Below are 20,154 nucleotides of genomic sequence, written 5' to 3'. Positions count from 1 at the left end.
TCAATGTTGTTGTTTTTTTTTAATGTTCCACCCACTGAGGAACTGTGACGTGCCTGGGCTGCACCGTGGAAGGACGCTGCGGTTTCGGGGTTTCCTGCCTGCTCTGTGGAAACCCTGGTTGATGCAGCCAGTTGAAGATGGGAACGCCCTCTGCAGGGAGCTGCTGCCGGCGGCAGAGTTTGGTGCCCAGGTGTTTGCCCAGCAGTTCTCCTGGGACTGCGTGTGCCGTGTGCACGGTCAGCAGATGCCCGGCTTCATCTGCTGGGTAATTCGGAACAGGCCTCACCCCGGGGACATCTGGTTTCCTCACAAGTTTCTTGTTTAGATTCCAAGGGCTTGTTTGTATCCATATATGTATCACTCAGTCCAGGCTGGTGGGTCTCGAGGGCCTGGTTCCTGCTGCAGTAAACCATGTGCGTAGCTGTTTAATGCCCTAAGTCACAGCATAAACCCTGAAAATCCCATATCTTCCCTGACGTGTCATGTGAACTTGAGCACATGTGGTCTGTTCATTGAATACTGTGCGGTCCTTGAGATGTGCGTAAACCCCCAACCACCCTCTTCAGCATGCAGGCCTGGATAGATTCCGGCCATTGAGGAAAGCCTGACTCACAGGCTGCTTCCCCCAGCCCCGGCAGCTCGTCAGGGGTGCTAGGCTGACAATAACTCTGCGGCCCTACCAAAGACTTTAAAAGCACCTGGTGAAGACTTGCACCAGCAGAGGTGGTGGGCGCTTCCTTCCCACTGCTACTGTGACTCCTGAAATCTGTGTTACCTGGACTGATGATTCAGACTTTCATCCTTCTGAGGTCAAGCAGTGAAAACCATTGAATTGATGAGTCACGTCGCTTATTGAAGGTCCTAGGAAACTCACAAAGTGGACCCCTGGCTCTGCCTCTCGACACACTTTGATCCTGGGCCGCTCGCTATCTCCCCATGGCTTGACAAGTTTAGGTCTGCTGCAGGCCGGGCCTTGAGATCCCCTCTGTCTGCCCTGCTCTCAGAGACGTTTCAAGGCATGGGCAAAGTGGGCTCTGGCCCAGGGCCCCCTGATAGAGCCAGCTTTGTTCTACAGAGTCGTACCTGGATTTCCTTGAAACATTTTCAAACAGATTGTTTTAAATACCGTTTTCCTTTAATTTATTTTTAATATGGATGATGTGTGAGTCTATTGCAGACCTTTTTCAGAGAAATGTTGTTCTGTTTATGTTTCATGCAACATCCATAAAAGTGTTTATTTTGGATCAGGACAGGACATGAGAAATGGAAGGGTGTCACAGAGATTATTTGCAGTAATATTAGTGAGCTGATGCTGTGTTACAATATTGAAAACACAAGTCACTCTCCCTGTATATTAGATGTAAACACATTTAGAATTTGGAAGAGTGTGTCTGTGCACTGTCAATGACTTGGCCAAACAAGGCATATGAGAGATGAAATTGGATCATAAACTCAAAACTGTTCCGAACAGGGGCCCCCAAAATGCGCTCGGCCCAGGGCCCCCAAAATCCTTAAGATGTCCCTGCCTGCTCTCTCTCCTTGGATCGCTCCTGGCTTGTTGTGGCAGGCTGCCAAAGATGTGACTTGCATTTTCCACTCTGCGTTTCCTTACTGACAGTACAAAATCGATTGAATACAGACTTGGCCCAGTTACAGATGTATTTATTTGTTAAATCTCGGAAGAGTGGATTTAACAGCCATTCACTCAATCGAAACAAATTACTTCGCGCAACGCACCACGTCCACTCCCAGAAAACACATACATGGCACGGGCCCCCCAGACGTACTCCCATCAAACGGTATGTTTTAGCAGTCTGCTGTTTAGGTACTTAGAAAAGGCACTGCATGACCCAGTTGTCAGGACGCTACAAAAAGCCACATTAAATGTAACGTATCTCTGTATTAGTGATATGGGGTGGCTCGGTCAGTTGCTCGTGTTTATACGCAACAGTAGAGCTTCTGTTAGAAAAGCCTTAATTCGTAGCCCATAGTATAAACAACCCCAGATTGTTGAGCCGCACGCCTTTCTGTATGAGGACCATAAAAAAAGGAATCACTTATGTAGCGCCCAATACAACAGTTTGCAAACGTAACTATTTACCAACATGATTGCGCTAATGAGCTGGATATTGTCATTTTTTTGGCTCTTTATATACATACACCTTTCCTTCAGTCAGCTTTACATAGGGCATGTGTTCGGTGTTGTGGTTTGTCCCTACAAGGAATCATCGAAAAGATTGTTCGACGAAGAAGATGGGCACATTGTCAGATCGCAGCTACACAGACGTGCAGCACTCTTAAGATGTTGAAGGTGACAGAAAAAGGTAGAGTTTGTTATGTTTTTTCAGGTCAGGACTTAAAACAAATTTATTCTCAGATGAAAAAACGCCTCGTCATCTTTTGTTGTTTTTATTTATAGTTTATTTTATGCCAAGTACTTTCGCTACTATCCTTTTTGTATGGCACACGTCTAAGCACATTGTATCTTTAATTCTAAGCAAGAGATCTACATATGGTTTAAGGTAGGCGCTGATTACTAAATATTCAGTCTGTCCCTCTGGTACTGCCATGGTACCCCTGGTGTCCATTCGCCAAGCTAGGTTTGAGCTCCACCCAACAAACAAAATCACCCTTAACAGTTAAAAGGCCAACTATTCTCATTGACAATTGTGTGCATTACCTTGCTTTTGGGAGCATTTTTCATTTTTTTCCAGAATAACCCACCACATTGAGGTAAAATGCTAATATTTGCCAGTTTAGGCAGGAACACAGTATTATTCTCCAAAAATGACAACACGCATTATATGCCAATATGTTAAGCTGACACTGGCAGCGGAAGGTTACCCGACTATGGGTACTGCTCGGGCAGCTGGCACTCACTTTCTCCAACTCGATAAACAGACTTGGATACAGAAAGTTGATTTGCAGTGAAATCTAAAGTCAAACCCAGAAATCTCCTTGTAAGGAGTAAGGCCAAGGTATATACTGGGCCAACAGAAGGCAATCAGCAGCATACGCCATGTCACCCTCTGGAGTGCAAGCCTCGAATGACAAGAACAAAAATTGCAATAGTATAGCACACCAACGTTTGAAAGGAATATTCATTAAAATACATGAAGAAACAAAACAATGTCTAGAATAACAGGACTAAAACTACAGACATGGAGTAAATCTGAGAATAATCTTTTATGACCAATCTGGCAAACTGAATACCCATATAGCAACAGGGATATGAGGGAATGATCAACTGTACTTTACCACAGGTGTCAATCAGATTGTAAGAACAATCGCAATCATTAAGTGTATACAGACCCAGTCTATATTTGCCACAATAAGATGCCACTGCTGAGACCTTGCAGGGAGACCTCAAACTGAGGCTAGGCAGGCCCAGAGATCCTTCAAGCAACAACTTCAACGTGCTACAGCCTTCACAAATTAATAACAATTCCCACGTTATAGAGGATTCTGGTTTAAAAAAAGAATCTAAAAACACAAACCGTATTCAAGCAGTAAAGACGTTCTGAAACAAAGTGCATCTTTTCGGTTCTCAAGTAGAGAAACTCTGAATCTAATGAGCCACACCAGTGAGACTGAGTGTTTACTCGATGCTAGGTTAAGCATTTGCCTTGTGCATGCAGAACATTACACCCTCAAGCAATTAATCTGTCATGCAGTTTCATCTGTGTTCTAGCTGCTATAAAGTTAGTTGTATTGGCACCTTCAGGAAGAAATAACAAGCATTGGCATGGCCAATAGGTCTCGCCTTTGGGACCTTATAAGTGTTTAGCCATGCAACAGTTGTTGTTGCACCAAGGATATTGTGCTGCAGAACTAAATACTTATACGGCCCCAAAAGCGATACCTATTGGATATGCCAATGTGTTGTAACGTCATTCACACCGCAGCTCTGTTTCACGCGCCACGGTGGAATGTAGGGAATGTGAACGTTCGAAGCTGAGCGCCGCTTGCCTTGAAGTCAGTGATGACTAGCTGGCTGAAGCTGGCGGGCGCGCTGATGTTGTGTTGTCATCGCTAATAAATGCTTTGAATGTAATCGTGTCTCCGCCTCATGTTGTGGTCACAACATGTTCTTGGCGACGAGGGCAGTCTTCGGTCATTGGAAGACATCTTGGAGGGGGGTAAAGGTGTTTTCCGAGATCAGTTGGGCATATCGCACAACTGAGAATTCCACTACTGTAGTGGTTCCCTTTATTGCCATGTGGGGAAGGAAACCAGCTTCAAAACTGGTGCCTCCTTGGATCAGAGAATTGGTTGAAGGAAGGAATGGTGGTGGTTGTGATGTGAGCATTCCTGTGCATGCCTCCAAGAAAGTACCCGTGAAAGAAAAGAACTTGTCTAACATACTTGTAGGTGACTAGGTCAAAGTTCGTTCTGGACGATGGGTCAGAGGTCTATGTAAGTTTCGTGGACCCTTCAAGGTAAAGGAAGTGTACCCTTTCTATGTTGTGTTTGAGAATGGGGAGAAATGGAACCTACGTAGGGTAGCAAAATACTGCTCACGCGACCATCTTCCTACAACCTTGGTTAGTAATGCTGTCACCAAGAATTCATGTTCAGGTTACATGTTGGCCCTTGATCCTCAATTGCTTGAAAGTGCTCGCACAGGTACAGAGGTGAGGGCACCAGGCCCTGGCGGGGATAACTTGAGCACAGGTCAAAGAGCAATTGACACAAATGATGTGTCCTATGATCTTCATGGAGCTCTACCTCATCAGAGACCCTTACGGGCCAGGAGACCTCCTCATTATTTGCATGATTTCATTGTGGGGTGATTCATTGTTTATATTCTGTGTTCCTGCCTCCAATTTCCCTGCCCTTCTAATGTTCTTTTTCTTTCACAGAATTCTCTACCTGCGCTTAGGGGAAAGGGGGGTGTTTTGTAACGTCATTCACACCGCGGCTCTGTTTCACGCGCCACGGTGGAATGTAGGGAATGTGAACGTTCGAAGCTGAGCGCCACTTGCCTTGAAATCAGTGATGACTAGCTGGCTGAAGGTGGCGGGCGTGCTGATGTTGTGTTGTCATCGCTAATAAATGCTTTGAACTTAATCGTGTCTCCGCTTCATGTTGTGGTCACAACACAATTCTTGTTTTTATTGTTGCTATTTCAATTTCCAGGCTCTTCCCACTGCAAGATGGTCTCGTTTTCCCACCCATTGCTTTCCTTAGACGCTCCTCCATTTTTCCCCTACACCCTCATTGCGATCTTTTCCAATAATTTTCTTTGATTCGAGTCAGCAACTGCCTCTCACTTCCTTTTTAACAAAATGTTTTCATTCATTTAAATGCGGTTTTAGGTCTAACTGTACCCAAGACCTTTTAATTTTACTAAAAGTATGTGTATTATACACTTATATATAGGGGCTTTGAGCCAGCCTTCATTGTCGATTGGTCTAATGTTTTGTCATTCACATATGTCTTCCTCCCTCTATTGCATTCAGCATGGTCAATGGGTAAGTCCCCTTTAGCCAACTTTATTATGAGTGGCAGTGTTCTGCTCCTTCATATTGAGCTCATCCACATACAAAGTACTTCCCTTCTGTGCCAGTGATTATTATGGCCATGTGTGCTTTTTGAGAACCAAAACGATTTTTGCTTTTAGAGGTTTAAAAAAATTATCAAGTGCCCAACAGCTTCCCAGCAACCATTGCAAAGCCAAAAAAATGGCAACTGACGCAGACCTATTGGCTTTGCGATTGATTGTTTTATTTGCGGCTAATTGCTTGAGGGTGTAATGTTTTGCATGCACTAAGTTCCACAGCATCGCCAAAAAGCATTGGCAAACCCATTGGCTCAAAAATGTCCGACGTACTGGCTTTGCCAAGTTATCTCCTTTTGGATCACAAACATTTTTTAATTTCTTCTAATGGTCTTTATGTTTACCAGCAAACTTATTCATAACCATTGGTTTTGATTTCTAGTTCCTTTCACTGTACAAAATGTCGACTGCTGACTGTGTTTGATTACACTTATTTCTTTGTTTGTACTGAGAAATTCTCTGCTTTCCTTAGTAACGCTCCTCTAAACCAACACGATCATGTAATTTGTGTATAGAGTGAGTTCTCATCTGGTCTTCACATTTTCCATGTAAAATTGCACATGGAGTGTTTCTTAGTTTCCTCCCCTCTATGAATATGAATATGAATTTTATAGACTGAGTAATTGTCAGCTGACGGAGGGGCAGGGTGGGGGTAGTAATGTATGGATTACGGAGTTTAACAGGTAAGTAAACATATATATAAATAAAACGAATTTAGTTGCGTGCACTGCATCACCAAATGCGATGCAGTGCGCGCAACAAAGTTCGTTTTATTTATTTATATGTTTACTTACCTGTTAAACTCTGCAATCCATACATTACCACCCCCACCCTGCCGCTCCCCCTCCCCACGTCACCGCCCGGCCGGTACTCCCACTACCAGCCGCGGCTGCGTCTTGACAAGAGCCATCAGTCGTGCCAGTTACAACCCAATGCAGGATCAAGCAGAACTAGCACTGATGGATCCCCTGGGAAGACCCCTCAGGCAGTTCTGGGCCTGTCTTGCTGTAAGGTTAGTCACAAAGAAAAGAAACTTAGGGCCGATTTAAATCTTGGCGGACGTGGTATTCTGTCTCATCGGTGACCAATATCTCGTCCTCCAAAATATAAATCCAATACGATAAGATGGGGTTTATTTTTCGGCGGATGGAATAATCTGTCACCGATGTGTCGGAGTGACCCATCGACCAAGAGCTAAAACAGGCGCTAAGACTTGTGGTTTAATAGCACCCATCAAGATGGCTGACGACATACACTTAAATGCCCATTTTGTCAAACCATCACAGTCAGTGACCGCTATCCCTTTTCACATGCATGTGTTAGAACTGATTTACCACATCTCCAGAAATTGACAAACAAATAATTTTGCCTGCTCCAGGAATATCGCCTGTTTCCCTTAGGATTTGTGAATTCTGTGAACTCCTGTTATGCCAGTTAACACCATTCCAAATTTTTGAGGATCCCTCTGATGGCTGGAAAGAGATTACTCTTCACTTCACACCATGTGTAGGGTCATAACACAAGACCCTGCAGTGCATGGATCCCCCAACCATCTGGGTTTAGAGGGGGGTTCCCAACTTTTCACGGGGGACCACTCCCCAAAGCCAATGAGATATGGGAGACTCCGAGCCCCTCCTCAGATTCTGCAGGGGCCCCCATAATTTTGCTTTACAACACTGACCCTGTGTTGTGGCCCTAGGGCACCCATCCACCTGGATTGATTTCACTACTTCCAAAACTCGAAGCTCAGTGCCTGTCTCCAAGTGTGTGACACAGCGTTGCCCATCCTTCCTCCACTCATGGTGTGATGTACCAGATTTCGAATAGCACACCCAGTGCTCTGAAGTTTCTCAGTCCCATGGATCAGTAGCTCATTCATTCCATGTATTTCTGTTTCAATTCTGTGAATTGTATTCTCATTTTATGATGATTTGAACAGTCCTTCGAATCTCAGCACACAATTAAAAATCCATGACGGCACCGCACATCAGGGGTCCCTGCATGTTCAGAGACTCATATGGGGGATATGACTAAACATTGGGGTCATGGGTATTACCCATCTAATTTTAAGTGTGTTTTTGGTGAACCTGGCATTTGAAATGTAAAGTTATTTTGATTGGATTTCCTAGTTGCTCTGTGAAGCTAGATCCATTAATCTGACTGAGGTCTGACAGTCTTCTAAACGTCATCATGCGCCTTCACTCCTGTGCACATCTGGCTGCTTGTCTCTTCTTTGTTTAGAATGCATCTTGAAACTGTCAAGGGTGCCGGATATGCATAATTTATTATCTGCAACCCTCCCAGATCTCTTCTGGTTAGCCGTGACAAAAAATATAGGCTTTAGCCTTCCTTTGTCCCTCAAAACTAGCTCACCATTTGTACTCTATTCTTAATTTTGCAAAAATTCAACCTCAAATAGGTTGGAAGTGCGACTGCTTGGCTTCCGACTTTCAATTTCCGTGGCATCAATATACCTAGTCTTTGTGGAAAGCTCCTTCAACAGAGAGCACATTATTGTCTCACATGCATGCTAACCAACTTGCCCCACCTTGAGCACATCTCACCAAATGCTCGCGAGTTGCACCCAGACATGAACCAGTGAATAGTGCAGTGTCTAGGGTCCTACCAGAGGATAAGAGCGCGTCTCTTGCTCTCTGTTTATCCTAAATTTAACCACATGGCTGCTGCGGGGATTTTTGCCCTGTGCTGGATATGGATATTTTACATTATTCATGACGAGCTCAGCTCGTCATCAGCACACGACACCCGTGGGTGATGACGAGCTGAGCTCGTCATCAGCAGCGAAAGGGTTAACAATGCAAATTCTGTCACACCTAAACTCTGTCCATCTGGGAAGCCAGTAGCACCATGAGGTTCCTCAGCCATAGACGTGTTGTACAAATACAATGTGTATGTATGTACTATGTTCTCTTGGTTCATTGTCTTGCTTTGTTTGGTCTGTTATTCATAACAGAGATGTTTCAGGTGACTGCACCCGATCAGATCATCGACTCAACCGTTGGCCAAGATGCTTTGTTACGCTGTGACCTCTCCCCCACGATGAGCGCTGAACACATGCTAGTGGCGTGGCATAAAACCGAGGGCTCTTTGGCCGTCCACACATATCGCGATGGGATTGACGTGGATGAAGGAAAAGATCCAAAATACCTGGGAAGGACTGAGCTAATTAAGGATGGCATCGGGAACGGTAGCGTTGCCTTAAGAATACTCGATGTCAGAGTCTCTGATGAAGGACTGTACAGATGTTTCTTTAAATCCGATACATTTTACAATTCAGCAGTTGTGAATATGAAGGTAACTGGTAAGTTCTATGCTATGCTCATACTTTTGCTCTGTCAGTGAAGGGGGATTATGGTTGAATATTTTACTGTTTGTTGACCTTTTGGTTGTTTCTCATTCTTTATTAGTTGTGCATTTCTTTGTTAATTTCGTCTTCATAAGAATGCAAAATGTGTATGGCTATACCATGTACATTCCATAAAGCTCTCCAAAAATGTCAAACAAATATGATTCATGTTCATATAAATACTCATGACAAATCTCATGCACCTGTAGAGTGACACTAAGAATCATTGCTTAACTATATACATGCTGATTTGCAAACCACTTCATACACTACAGTTAAAGCTCATAATGCACAAGGGCAGAAGAGGCGGTTCCCATTGCTTTATGTGAAGTATTTGAAATGAAAAGCAAGTGAGTGTTCATTTTCATCCTCTTGGAAAAGCAGATATTTGTAGGTGTACATATCAGTTCATTCATTAACTATTACTCGGCGCTAGGCCATAGAAGAATAAATAACATATATACAAGTTATAAAATAAAACAATTCATACAATAGATGCTCAAGCCACTGACGGTACCCTCATCATCATCCCATCAGCAATACAAAACAGATAAACGAGTTACACAGCTAAAACACTCATAATAACAGAACATTTGAATAGGATTGTAATAAAAACTACTTACGTCAACATTAATAAGCATCCCAGTCTTCCCGATTTTAATTGCTTCACATACATAACCTAAAACTGAGGCACAACAAAATTCAGACTCTAATAGTTGAAGGCGATGCAGACAAACAGAAAAATTAGAACCAAAGGAACACAATAATGGACATAAAAAGAGTGCCCTTGGTCTAGTATAAAAACTACAGAATAACATAAAATGGGCCAAACTTTGCTTAGAAAAGCCATCACAAGGTCAAGGGGGCAAAGGGGAAAACCACAAGCCCTGCTTGGTGTTAGCTGCCAGGTTGTGCCAAGTGCCTAATCTGAAGCGAGTCAGATCGAATCTGCATTACGTGTTTGTGATCCAGATTAGATAACGCTCCCCACCCTCAGTCTGCTTTAAATCTAGGTAGCTGGCAACTGAGGTCATCGACTGATGTTTTACAAGCCGACGATACATTCTAAAATAGAACAAAATAGATTTGACCAAGTTTTTCAAACTCCTATTAATTTCATGTGGGCTGAGAAAAAACTTTGACAGCCCTAAGGTCGTAAAGATCTGTTGGATGTAGGCAAGCCAGGGGATTGTAGTCGCATGATTTTGTTTAAGACAATCTATAAGACTCAACTGACTGCCTAAGTTAGTGTGTGTGTGTGTGTGTGTCTGCGTGTGTGTGTGTGTGTGTGTGTGTGTGTGTGTGTGTGGTTGTGTGTGTGTGTGTGTGTATATATATATATATATATATATATATATATATATATATATATTTACTTTTTGCAAAATATCTTGATCAAACGGGCTACATGCTGATTATTGCTGGATAATTTGAGAATATGACTTTAGGTTATTCCACCTTTCTACATTGTAATATTGATAAGAAACCTTGTAGGTTGAAGGAAAGGCTTTAAGACTCCTATTGAAGGCTTCAAGCTTGGCTATTAGTCTGAAGGCCACAGAGAGGATATTTCATGTTATAGTTACTTGAATCTTCAGGTAGGTGGAGGAGTTCAGACATTCAATTCAGTTTCTGAGTTTATTTCAAGGAAATCTATGCCCAGCTACGTGCAGCCACGTCCAGTGACCGGTGATCCAGGCTAAGACAGCATTAACTTCCTCATCAAGTAATCCAGCAAAGTATTACTGTATCTCTTTTTCCAAACTACTCCATGCGTTCCTCAGCTGTATCTGCTAGAAGAAATGACAGTCTTATACTTTCCAATCCAATCAGACAGCTATAAATCAATACGATGTCCTTAATAGTCTGGAAAATTTCCACTGCAACACTCATGTTTCTATTAAAGCATTATTATATATCTCCAGAGAGACACTGTAAAAAGCTGAACCTAAATTGTGGAAGAAGTTTTGAATTTCAATGTATCACTCAGTCATGGCTAGGTGAAGATTGTAATTCCTTGGTAATAGATTTTGTAGCTGACTTGACTCTTAGTCACCCTCTTGAAGTCGGTGTGGCTGTGGGTCTAGAAACACAGACAATGATCCTCCAATCCGCAACAATGAAAAGGCCAAAAACTGCCATAACATAATTTTTCAAGGGAAAATGGGGAACATGTTATTGGGAAGGAGAGACTAGCACAGGGGTCGCGGCTGGTCTTTCACTGGCAATATACTACGTCCCTCATTAATATAGATTTGTTTGGTGGTTTGACTATGAAAAATACACAAAGTAAAACTCTATGAAGATGGGAATGGACCATACATATGCCCTAAACCATTTTCCCATGAGTAAGTGTTACCCAATGCTCTGATGACGTTAAACCATAAGGATTCTAGGAGGTTCCAGAACAACCAGCTGGGATCAGGAGCACCAAGACACCAAAATCAAGCAACTGTTAAGAGTCCAAAGTCAAGTAATTTTCCTAAGACGTATTGTTAGGCAAACACAAATAACACAGCTGAGGGTACAGATCAGAGGGGAATACAGGAAGGAAAACGCAAGCGGGTGTCTGAATGGAAAACAATACAGGTGCAGGAAGTGAACAGTGAACAAACTAAATCCAGTGGGAACCATATAACCAATGACGTTGCACAGCAACACTGTTCAGGTACTGACACTTCTTATTCTGCCTCTGAAGTGTTGCATCGTGATCTTGCTATTTGATTGGCCAGATTCTCCCACTTCCTTCCTTATTCCTCCTCCTATTCATCCCCAGGCCTGCATAGGCTGATCTTCCATGCTTTTCAGTGTGCTTTGAGCGAGCCTTAACTTTGTGAGCTGTTTCTTCTAACCCTCAGTAGGTTCTTCCTTTTTGAGTCCTGACACGTCATCAGTCTGCCAAGTTGCAGTTGGCGACCCTAATGTTTTGGTCAACCATCTTTAACCAAAACAAAGTGTTCTTGAAGCAATATCTTCATTGGGCCTTAATGTCATGGTCATTGCTGCTCAATTAAAGTTCCACAATTTAAACCCCATTTTATAATCTGGCCCGGCCCTGAATGTCTCTAGAAAATTACTATTACTCTTTTTCATTCTAAAAGGCCTTTATTTACAATTAATTGGCAAAAATCCAAGGGTAGGCCCTGAGTGTACATTGTTTCTGAAACACGGGGCTCAAACCTGCAAAAAAAGAACCTTGACTTAAGATTTGAAGCGTATCAGTAATTCAGAATTTGCCTATTTACTGGAAACCCTTAACTGTGCAATAGGTATAGCATCTGATAAAGTTATTGATAATGATATTGATGATACAAACATATAGGCTAAGGAATCATTCCCATTGTTATTTTTGGTTTACATTAAAAAATAAAATCGAAGTGATGGCATGCACCGGAAAACCTCCCAAGAGAAAAATGAATTGCTGTATTTTTATTTTTTAGAGCTCGTGTCTTTTGAGTTTTATGAGAAATTCCTTTTAGCTCCTAATGGACTCCTTAGAGCTGTGACGAAAGTGTCTGAGCTGAATGCAATCGAAGCTTGTTTTAGAATGTTGAGTTTGCAGTTACACACAAACAAATAAAGATGTGTAATATTAAGCTCAATGTGTGGCATAGCCATTGGCTGGTACCCAAGCTGGGGAAGATGCTACACAAAGTACTGGTTACCTTCTTGTGCAATGCTATTTATGACACATTGTTTTGTACCTGAGAAGTGTTGTCCTTTGGCAGTCAATTGCTGTACAATGTTGCTGCACCCATGACCTTGTTACATGGATCTCTGATACCCTTTGCTTTCTGAAGGATTGTTCTAAGGGTCATATGGTTTAAAGAGAAGTATTCTGAACGTTGTGTGGTGATGAAAACCAATTTTTGTCCTAATTCCCTAAACATTTACCTAGATGCTTAGAGGCTGGGTTATAATTATCTGAACTATTAATTTTGGGTCATGTGTTCTCAAAAATCCGCGTGAAGTACCACATTTATAAGCTTCAACACTCAAGGAATATTTCTAATATTTCCATTAATTTCAACAACATGTATAGACAGGCGTATTTCGGTTTACAGGCCTAGTTACAGACAGGCAAGATACTCACTGGAGTTATATACAAAACAATTGAGATGGCAAAATCCAAGATGCAAGCACAATCAGCGTACCTCCATCTGCGGAAGCAGTCCTTGGAAAAGAACAACCATAAAACAAACATCTTTCTATGGACTGCATTGATCTGCATAAACGGATTCCCTCCTTAGCAGCTCCGCTCTGCCCCGCCGTAGTTTGCCTGCGTCTTGCTTTATTACCCCAGCATCCTGTACAACCCATGTGTGCCATGTTACTTTTCCTCAGCCCCATCCACAGATTATGCCTTGCCCATTTGCAAAGGCTCATCAGATTTGTGGGACAAGTCGACACACACATTTGTGACTACCCTAATGATGTGACATCACCAAGATTACACTGTTAATGCCTGGACAGGCCTGTAAGGACAGACAGGCGGCTCACTGCTCAAGGATATTTTCAACAGGCTTGCAGACCAGTGATACTGCTGGGAAGGAGCAAAGGAGTCCTGGTGCCATAGAATAAGTGCAGGTAGGGCCCTAACTGGCACAAATTACCCACTGGCTATACTCCTGCTGATATCTAAAATGTTCACGTCACCGTGAGATCCTTTGACAGTTAAATAAAAATGGCTCATCGCTCCTTTCTTTAAAAAAATCCCTATCCAAAGCAAAAAACCTGTTCAGCATTTGACTGATCTCCAACCTCCTGGTTGAAGCAAAGCTGCTAGAAAGTCATGTGGCCAGAAAGCTGCTGCAATATAGCCAAATCATATCCTTTCTGCGTGACCAGCAATTACAGCTTAGGCCAGAATTGACTCTTTTTAACACATAGGATGAGAGAGCTGTTGATGAGAACCATCCTGCTATCTTGATATTAACTAACCGTACATCACTATTGTGTGCTTGTGACAATAGTGAAGATAATACAGTGTGTTAAGGTGCACAAAGTGGCTATCAACAAGTAAAAACAACAGCTCCTATATTGCAAACCCTTCATCTTTGCATCGGTCTAAGCGGATCCTTCCACGAGATGCATCGCTATCAAGTGGATGCGTGTCCTGGCCCTATAACTTGAGCAAGTCCAATTTGAAGTACCTGGCTGAACGGTGCAACTGGCAAACAACGCAAAGTAGTTGGAGTTGACCTATACTCGCCCTTGATTGAACATTCCACAGTTTGAACTCTTGAGGTTAATGAAACCTAGTGGTGTGGCAACTACAATAGTCAGATGGCTTCGCCTGGTAACACCCTGTAAATGTCTTTTAGGCTCGAAACGTGGACAAGAAGATCCCTTTGTCTATAGTCTCAGATTGTGTCGAAGGAAAGACGGTAAATAGATCAATTTAGACTGATGAAAAGACTATGGATTGGAATAAGGAACTGTTGTTTTTACTTGTTGTTTTTACTTGTATATAGTCACTCTGTGCCCCTTCAAACACTGCGTCGTATGCACTATTGTCACCACGAGCCAGGTTCATGTTCTTTATCTACACGATTGTACGATGTCAATATGAATTTAAGCTATCTTGTATTAACTACTGTTATTGAATGATTGGATTCATTCAAGTTACCACTGAGACCTAAAAAGCAGTCCCCGAATTGGGGGAAAAGAGTCCCAAAGGACCATTGTTCTATAAACAGACACTCTCTCTCTCTCGCTTTCTCTCTCTCTCAAAATGTGGTGTTAAATGAAATCTGCTCTGTTAACTTCACCAGATCCTTTTGCTTAAGTACTCCAGCATGTTGAATTTCATGATGATTATTTTTATTTAATGCAGGGTCAGAAAGTGATCCCGTCCTTCAAGTTGATGCCCTTCGTGGTGGTGAGATGCAAGTGGAGTGCAGGTCTGAAGGGTGGTATCCTCAACCCGAAGTCTTATGGAAAGGAGATAATGGGAAAGTGCTTTCTTCACGTTTCTCGAATGTAGAAAAGGATGTCAATGGGCTCTACAACGTCAAAAGTGCCATACTTGTGAACAGAAATGTAAACCAGAATGTATCCTGTCACATAAGTAATGTTTCAAGAAACCAAAAGAGTGTGTCAAAAATGGTTTTCTCAGGTACGTAATTGTCATGTCATAACCTATATGGCAATATTGTTACTCCACTGCCCACGGGTTGTCGATCTTGCAGAATGTTTGACAATTCTGCGAAGGTTACAACAAACAGGAGGGCCCCGGTAAAAGGAAACAATAAAGGCAGGAAAACGGGGGAATAATAATCACAACAAAAACATGAATCCTACCTAATTACTTTAGTGGCCGAAATATCTCGCCATACCTTAAGATAGCCGTGCCTAACAAAAATGAATGTGTCCTTCTGTAACGAAACTGGTGCTCATGTAAAGCGCTCTGATACCCGATGTCTCGGGTCTAGTTAGCGCTATATAAAACAACAAAAAAATAAAAACAAAAAAATATCTGCAGTCTTAATGAAGCCCAAATATAAATTAATGTATAAAGCTATATAAGAAACATTTACCTGTGGCATGATGTTTGACCTGATATCACCGTATGTGAAAACCTTTTAGAACAGTAGCCTTCATGCTAGGCGTATAACACAGCTGGGTGTTGTCTCTTACATTTCTAATTTATATTTTCAGTCAATCTAAAGGGAAAAAGTATGACTTCCTCGAAACCTCGGGTACAAATGAAACTGTATTTTGTGGCATTCAGTGAACTGACGGAACAAACAGAATGTGCAAAAAGTCAGAGAGGAAATCATAAAGTCATAGGCAGTGACATCTGGAATTAACAGGATCAAGAATAGCATTTAGCATAAGAGCTATCTTCTAAATCCACCCAAAAAAAGTTTTAAACTCCACACCAGCAAGAAACAAGGAAACATTCAGTATTACAATTTTTATTTATTCTTATTTTTTCCATCGTCATCAAAATTTTATCAGAACACTATCTTCATTACACAGCGGATCGTTATGCAAGCAACATGTGTAACAAAACATGGAAAAAGGGGAGAAGAGAAGATCCAAGGTTGGGAGAGGAGGAGCCGAGTCTCAAAAGGGGTGAATGGAAAGGAGGTAAAGGAGACCCATTAGCTATAAAATTACTTTCAATCTAGATGGAAAGTAATTCATTTGAGGGATGTGACAGTGCACCAAAGTTCATAGCTTCCCGGTGGGGTTCATTTGACTGGGTGATGTAAAGACTGATGTGAAGGCAAATTTCTACTGCTCTGGGTATCTTGGACCCGTCAGGTTAGAAACCTAAAAGAAGACTAGGGGCCTTATTATGACTTTGGTGGTCCTACAGCTGGAGTGGCAACGCTCCTTCCGCTGTAGGACCGCCAAAGCTGTGGTGCGACTTATTAGGACTTATTAGGAGTTAAATCCTGGTCTGGCTGGTGGTCCTGCGGTGGTCTGACTGCGGTTGAGTTTAGGCTCATATAAGAGCATAACATGCAGAGTGCCGCGATCAGACAGTCACAACACGGCCGGCCAAAGGGATAGGCACACGTTGAAAAGCGCACAAGCAGTCCACCCTCCTCCCTGCTGTGGTCATTCAGCAGCAGCCCCGCCCTCGTCCTGACGCTCCGTTCAGGACGCTCAGATGAAAAACAAAATTGTAATGGATTATCATTTTATTTTTTATCTTTAGGTGTAAATTAAGTGGGGCTCCGCTCCTCCGCTCCAACAATGGAGCCGCCCCGGCCTGAAAATAGATCAGTAAAGTAGAGGCGCATCTGAAGGAATCAAATAATCTGAAGAAATATGTTATGAGCCTTTCCCGTTGAGCGGCAGAGATTGCAAGACTTTGTTTTTGAACTGCCACAATTTGTGTGGCTATAGATATCAGTGAAAATGGCATCACAAGGCTCCTAACTAAAGCAGCCCTTCTAAGAACATTTGAACCAGTGTCTGGTACTTACAAATGTTTTTCTAAATATTGGAGTTAATGCTGTGCTTTGTGATAACCACATTCATCTAGCCTGTAAATAAGGCAGGGAAGCAGAGGGCTGGGTGGACGGGACAGTTGCCAAATGTTGGCACCTTATATTAATATCTAAATGCAATCCTTTTATGAAGCACGCTAAGCTGAGCTATAGTAATATTGGGGATAGGTGAGGGTTAATATGTATATTCACATATATGATGACACCATTAGAACTCTATGCATTCCCCAGTTTCACTTTCATATGGATCAAAGACATTAGAATTGCAAGAGGATGTTTCATAATGCTTTCCAGAAGAGAGCACGGAGGAAAGCGGGGCCTCTGTATGCTTCAGTGACTGTTTCCACCATTTTTAGTTGTGAATTGAGAAATAATGGTGAACAGGTCTATAGGAACACCACGATGGGTCAGTGCAAGACAACAGTTTTTCTGATAACTATTTTTGAAATGTGAACCATGTTTAGACTGGAACTTGCTGGAGGCCTACTAATAGAAGCAATAATCTGACTTGCCGGAGGAAATCTGGAATTAATGAAGACCAGTGTAAAAGGCTCTTACCTAGTCCAGTCTGAGCTCAATTAAGTCTACAAAGAAGATAGTAAAGCTGAATTCTTATGAGAAAACACATTTCAGATTATAAAATACTTGCCTGTGATTGTATGATTCTTTCTCAGTTGTGGAGAACAGTTTTTTGCTGGCTTTATTTATTTTTATTTTATTTATAAAGTTTTATATAGCGCAAACTTGACTCAAGAGGGCATCAGAGCGCTTTACATTTAGGATCATTGCGTTACAAGATACATCAGATACAAGAGCTTAGAAAGGTACAGTACTCATAAACAATGTTTCAATAATTCGTAGGAGGGAGGGGAGGAAGGAGTAAAAGCGGGGAGACGAGGTGGAACAATGCACAATGTCCGGCTGGGTAGGTGACGGTCAAGGGGGAACACCAGGGCCAGACTCCTCATTAGCTGTCAAGCAGCTCCACCGGTCATCAGCCATGTTGCTCCGGTCTCAGCGTTCAGGAAAAAACAGTTTTTAGTTTATTTGAATTTGCAAAGGTTATATAGCGCTGTCTAGACCCGGAGGTATCAGAGCGCATAACCAGGGGAACGTTGCATTAGAAGGTACATCAAAAGGATTATAAAGCGCTGGCTAGACCCGTAGGTATCAGAGCGCTATAGCAGAGGAACATTGCATTACTAATTACATCAGTTACAATAGCGTAGTAAGGTACAGTAAACTAACAACGTGGTTAAGAGAGTTTATAGGAAAGGAGGAGAGGAAGGAGCCATAGAGGGGAGACGAGGAAGAACTGTGTCCAATGTCCGGAGAGACAAATAGAGAGGGAAAGGGGAGAGGTGGAGTGAGAAGGGAAAGGACTAGGGGGAAGACGGAAAAGAGATAAAGGGAAAGTCAGCCCAGAGACCGAGTGGGTAGGTGACGGCCAGGGAGATAATCCAAGGCCAGTCTCCTCTATAGCTCTCCAGGAAGCTCCATCGGCATTGGTCAAAAAAATGGAATGAAAGGAGACAAGGAAAAGGCAGAACGGCAGAAATACGCAGGGGGTGTGAGACCGGGAGAAGGAGAGAAACAGTGTCCATAAGAAAAAGCGTTTTTTGACTTGCCTAAAACTTTGGTGCCATTTGACGAATCTTCACAACGTTTCCCAAAAAAGTGCTCCATTGATTCTTTTAGCGAATGGAAAGTTTCAGCGTTATTCGTCAAGCAGAGGCTTAGAATTAAGGGAATCCCAAAAAGTGTGATTACCATGTTAATTCCCATAGGGGCTTTGAACACAACTACCATCCTAACCACTGGACAGAAATTACACAAAATTTGGCAGGAAGGGAAATTTTAGAAATGGAAAGTCCAAAGAACATAAGTAATTTGAGTTGGAAAATATGAACATAGAATCAGGAGCCGAGGCAATATCTTAACAGCAAACATTTAAAACTACATGTAAGTCTGTAACCAAAAGAAAGAAGCAGGTTTTCATCTAAGACTACTGAAAACAATGTAGAAGTAATAGCAAGCTCTGACTTCAGTAAGCCAATCTTTATTTAACATAGCCCAAGAACTCCTGAGGGCCAAAATTTTCCAGAGAAAATAGACATTTTAGCAGGTGGTTGTCCATAGACCTGCGTTTCTTAGATTTCAGATGAGTACTCCTCAGCATTTATGTAAGAAGTACTCAAATCAGCCAAAAACTACAACTGGTAAAGTTCAGGTGTGTTTTGTAATTAAGCATCCAGTATTTTCTTGAAGAAGGTGCCAACTTTCATATTAGTAACAAACTAATGTTTATTCATACCAGCGCTATTCTAAATAGTTTCCACAAATCATCAGACATTATCTTTACAGTAAATTATAGCAAGTAAAAAAGAAAATTTTTCATGTTACAGAATCTGTAAATAGGAGGGCAAAATGCAATAACTCTTCTTAAAATTGTGAAGGAAAAGCAAGAGATAGCAAAGGACCCACTTTTCCTGAAACTCTTATCATTGTCTTTAAATGTACCCTCTTTCCATTTCATTGCTGGTATGACTGAGAATTTTTCAGCTGCTAAAACCCCAAGAATTTGTAGCAGCTCCAAAGCTTCTTGGTGAAAGTTGCAAAGAGGCACACTACATCAACCAGATAAATGTATTTTCTACCCGTTTATTTGAGTAGGTTTGTGGATTGATTTTTAAATTAAACATTCTGAGCATGACATCTAGAGATTTATACCTGGACTTCTGTTTAGATTGTTAGAATAGCTGGATCCTGATGAAAACTCCATAATTAACCCAGAAAAAGACACACCAAGGGTCATAGGTATTTCCACCTCTATGGGATAATCCACCCTGGGGCAAAATTGTTGTAGGGTTAGGAAAAGGAGAATACACAAATAAAACTGCTGTGTTCATGTCAGGTGCTGCAGATCTCTGGAATTTGGTAACTGTAGTAAAGTGCCATATTTTGCCTGTTTCTTAACACAAATATATGAATGTAACAGATTAGAAGGAAGCTCATTGTTAACAAAGAGACACATAATATTATGCAAGGAAATTAGCATAGTACTTACAAGCTCCTTCAGTGACTATGCAGTGGAAAGCCTCTATGGGAACCTGCATATAAACCTGAAGGAAATATTCCATCCAACACAGTGGGAGAACTTTAGGACAGACTTTGCAACTCAGTCTTCTAAAGTCACTGAAAAAGGAAAAGCAGCAAGGAACAAAACTCAAAAATGAGAAGGGGGAAAAAAGGTGTAGTAT

General features: G+C 42.0%; 1 protein-coding gene across 2 annotated transcripts in view; it reads left to right on the top strand.

Annotated features, from left to right (window-relative positions):
• Positions 1–20,154, top strand: part of LOC147665017 (butyrophilin subfamily 1 member A1-like) — a 166,226-nt gene that overhangs the window by 39,247 nt on the left and 106,825 nt on the right. Inside the window, exons 1-3 of one of the 2 annotated variants that reach the window (XM_086949813.1) lie at positions 2,235–2,324; positions 8,535–8,882; positions 14,764–15,045. In XM_086949813.1, the coding sequence (XP_086805939.1) occupies positions 2,303–2,324; positions 8,535–8,882; positions 14,764–15,045 (652 nt within the window). In that variant the 5' untranslated portion in view covers positions 2,235–2,302. Of the gene's footprint in view, positions 1–2,234; positions 2,325–8,534; positions 8,883–14,763; positions 15,046–20,154 lie in introns of those variants that run through there. The other variant, XM_086949814.1, reaches the window with a different exon arrangement.

The sequence above is a fragment of the Lissotriton vulgaris genome, unplaced genomic scaffold (assembly GCF_964263255.1).
Source record: "Lissotriton vulgaris unplaced genomic scaffold, aLisVul1.2 SCAFFOLD_499, whole genome shotgun sequence".
In the NCBI taxonomy this organism is placed as follows: Eukaryota; Metazoa; Chordata; class Amphibia; order Caudata; family Salamandridae; genus Lissotriton; species Lissotriton vulgaris.
The sequence above is the reverse complement of the archived record's forward strand: the minus strand, read 5'-3'. Positions and strand labels throughout refer to the sequence as shown.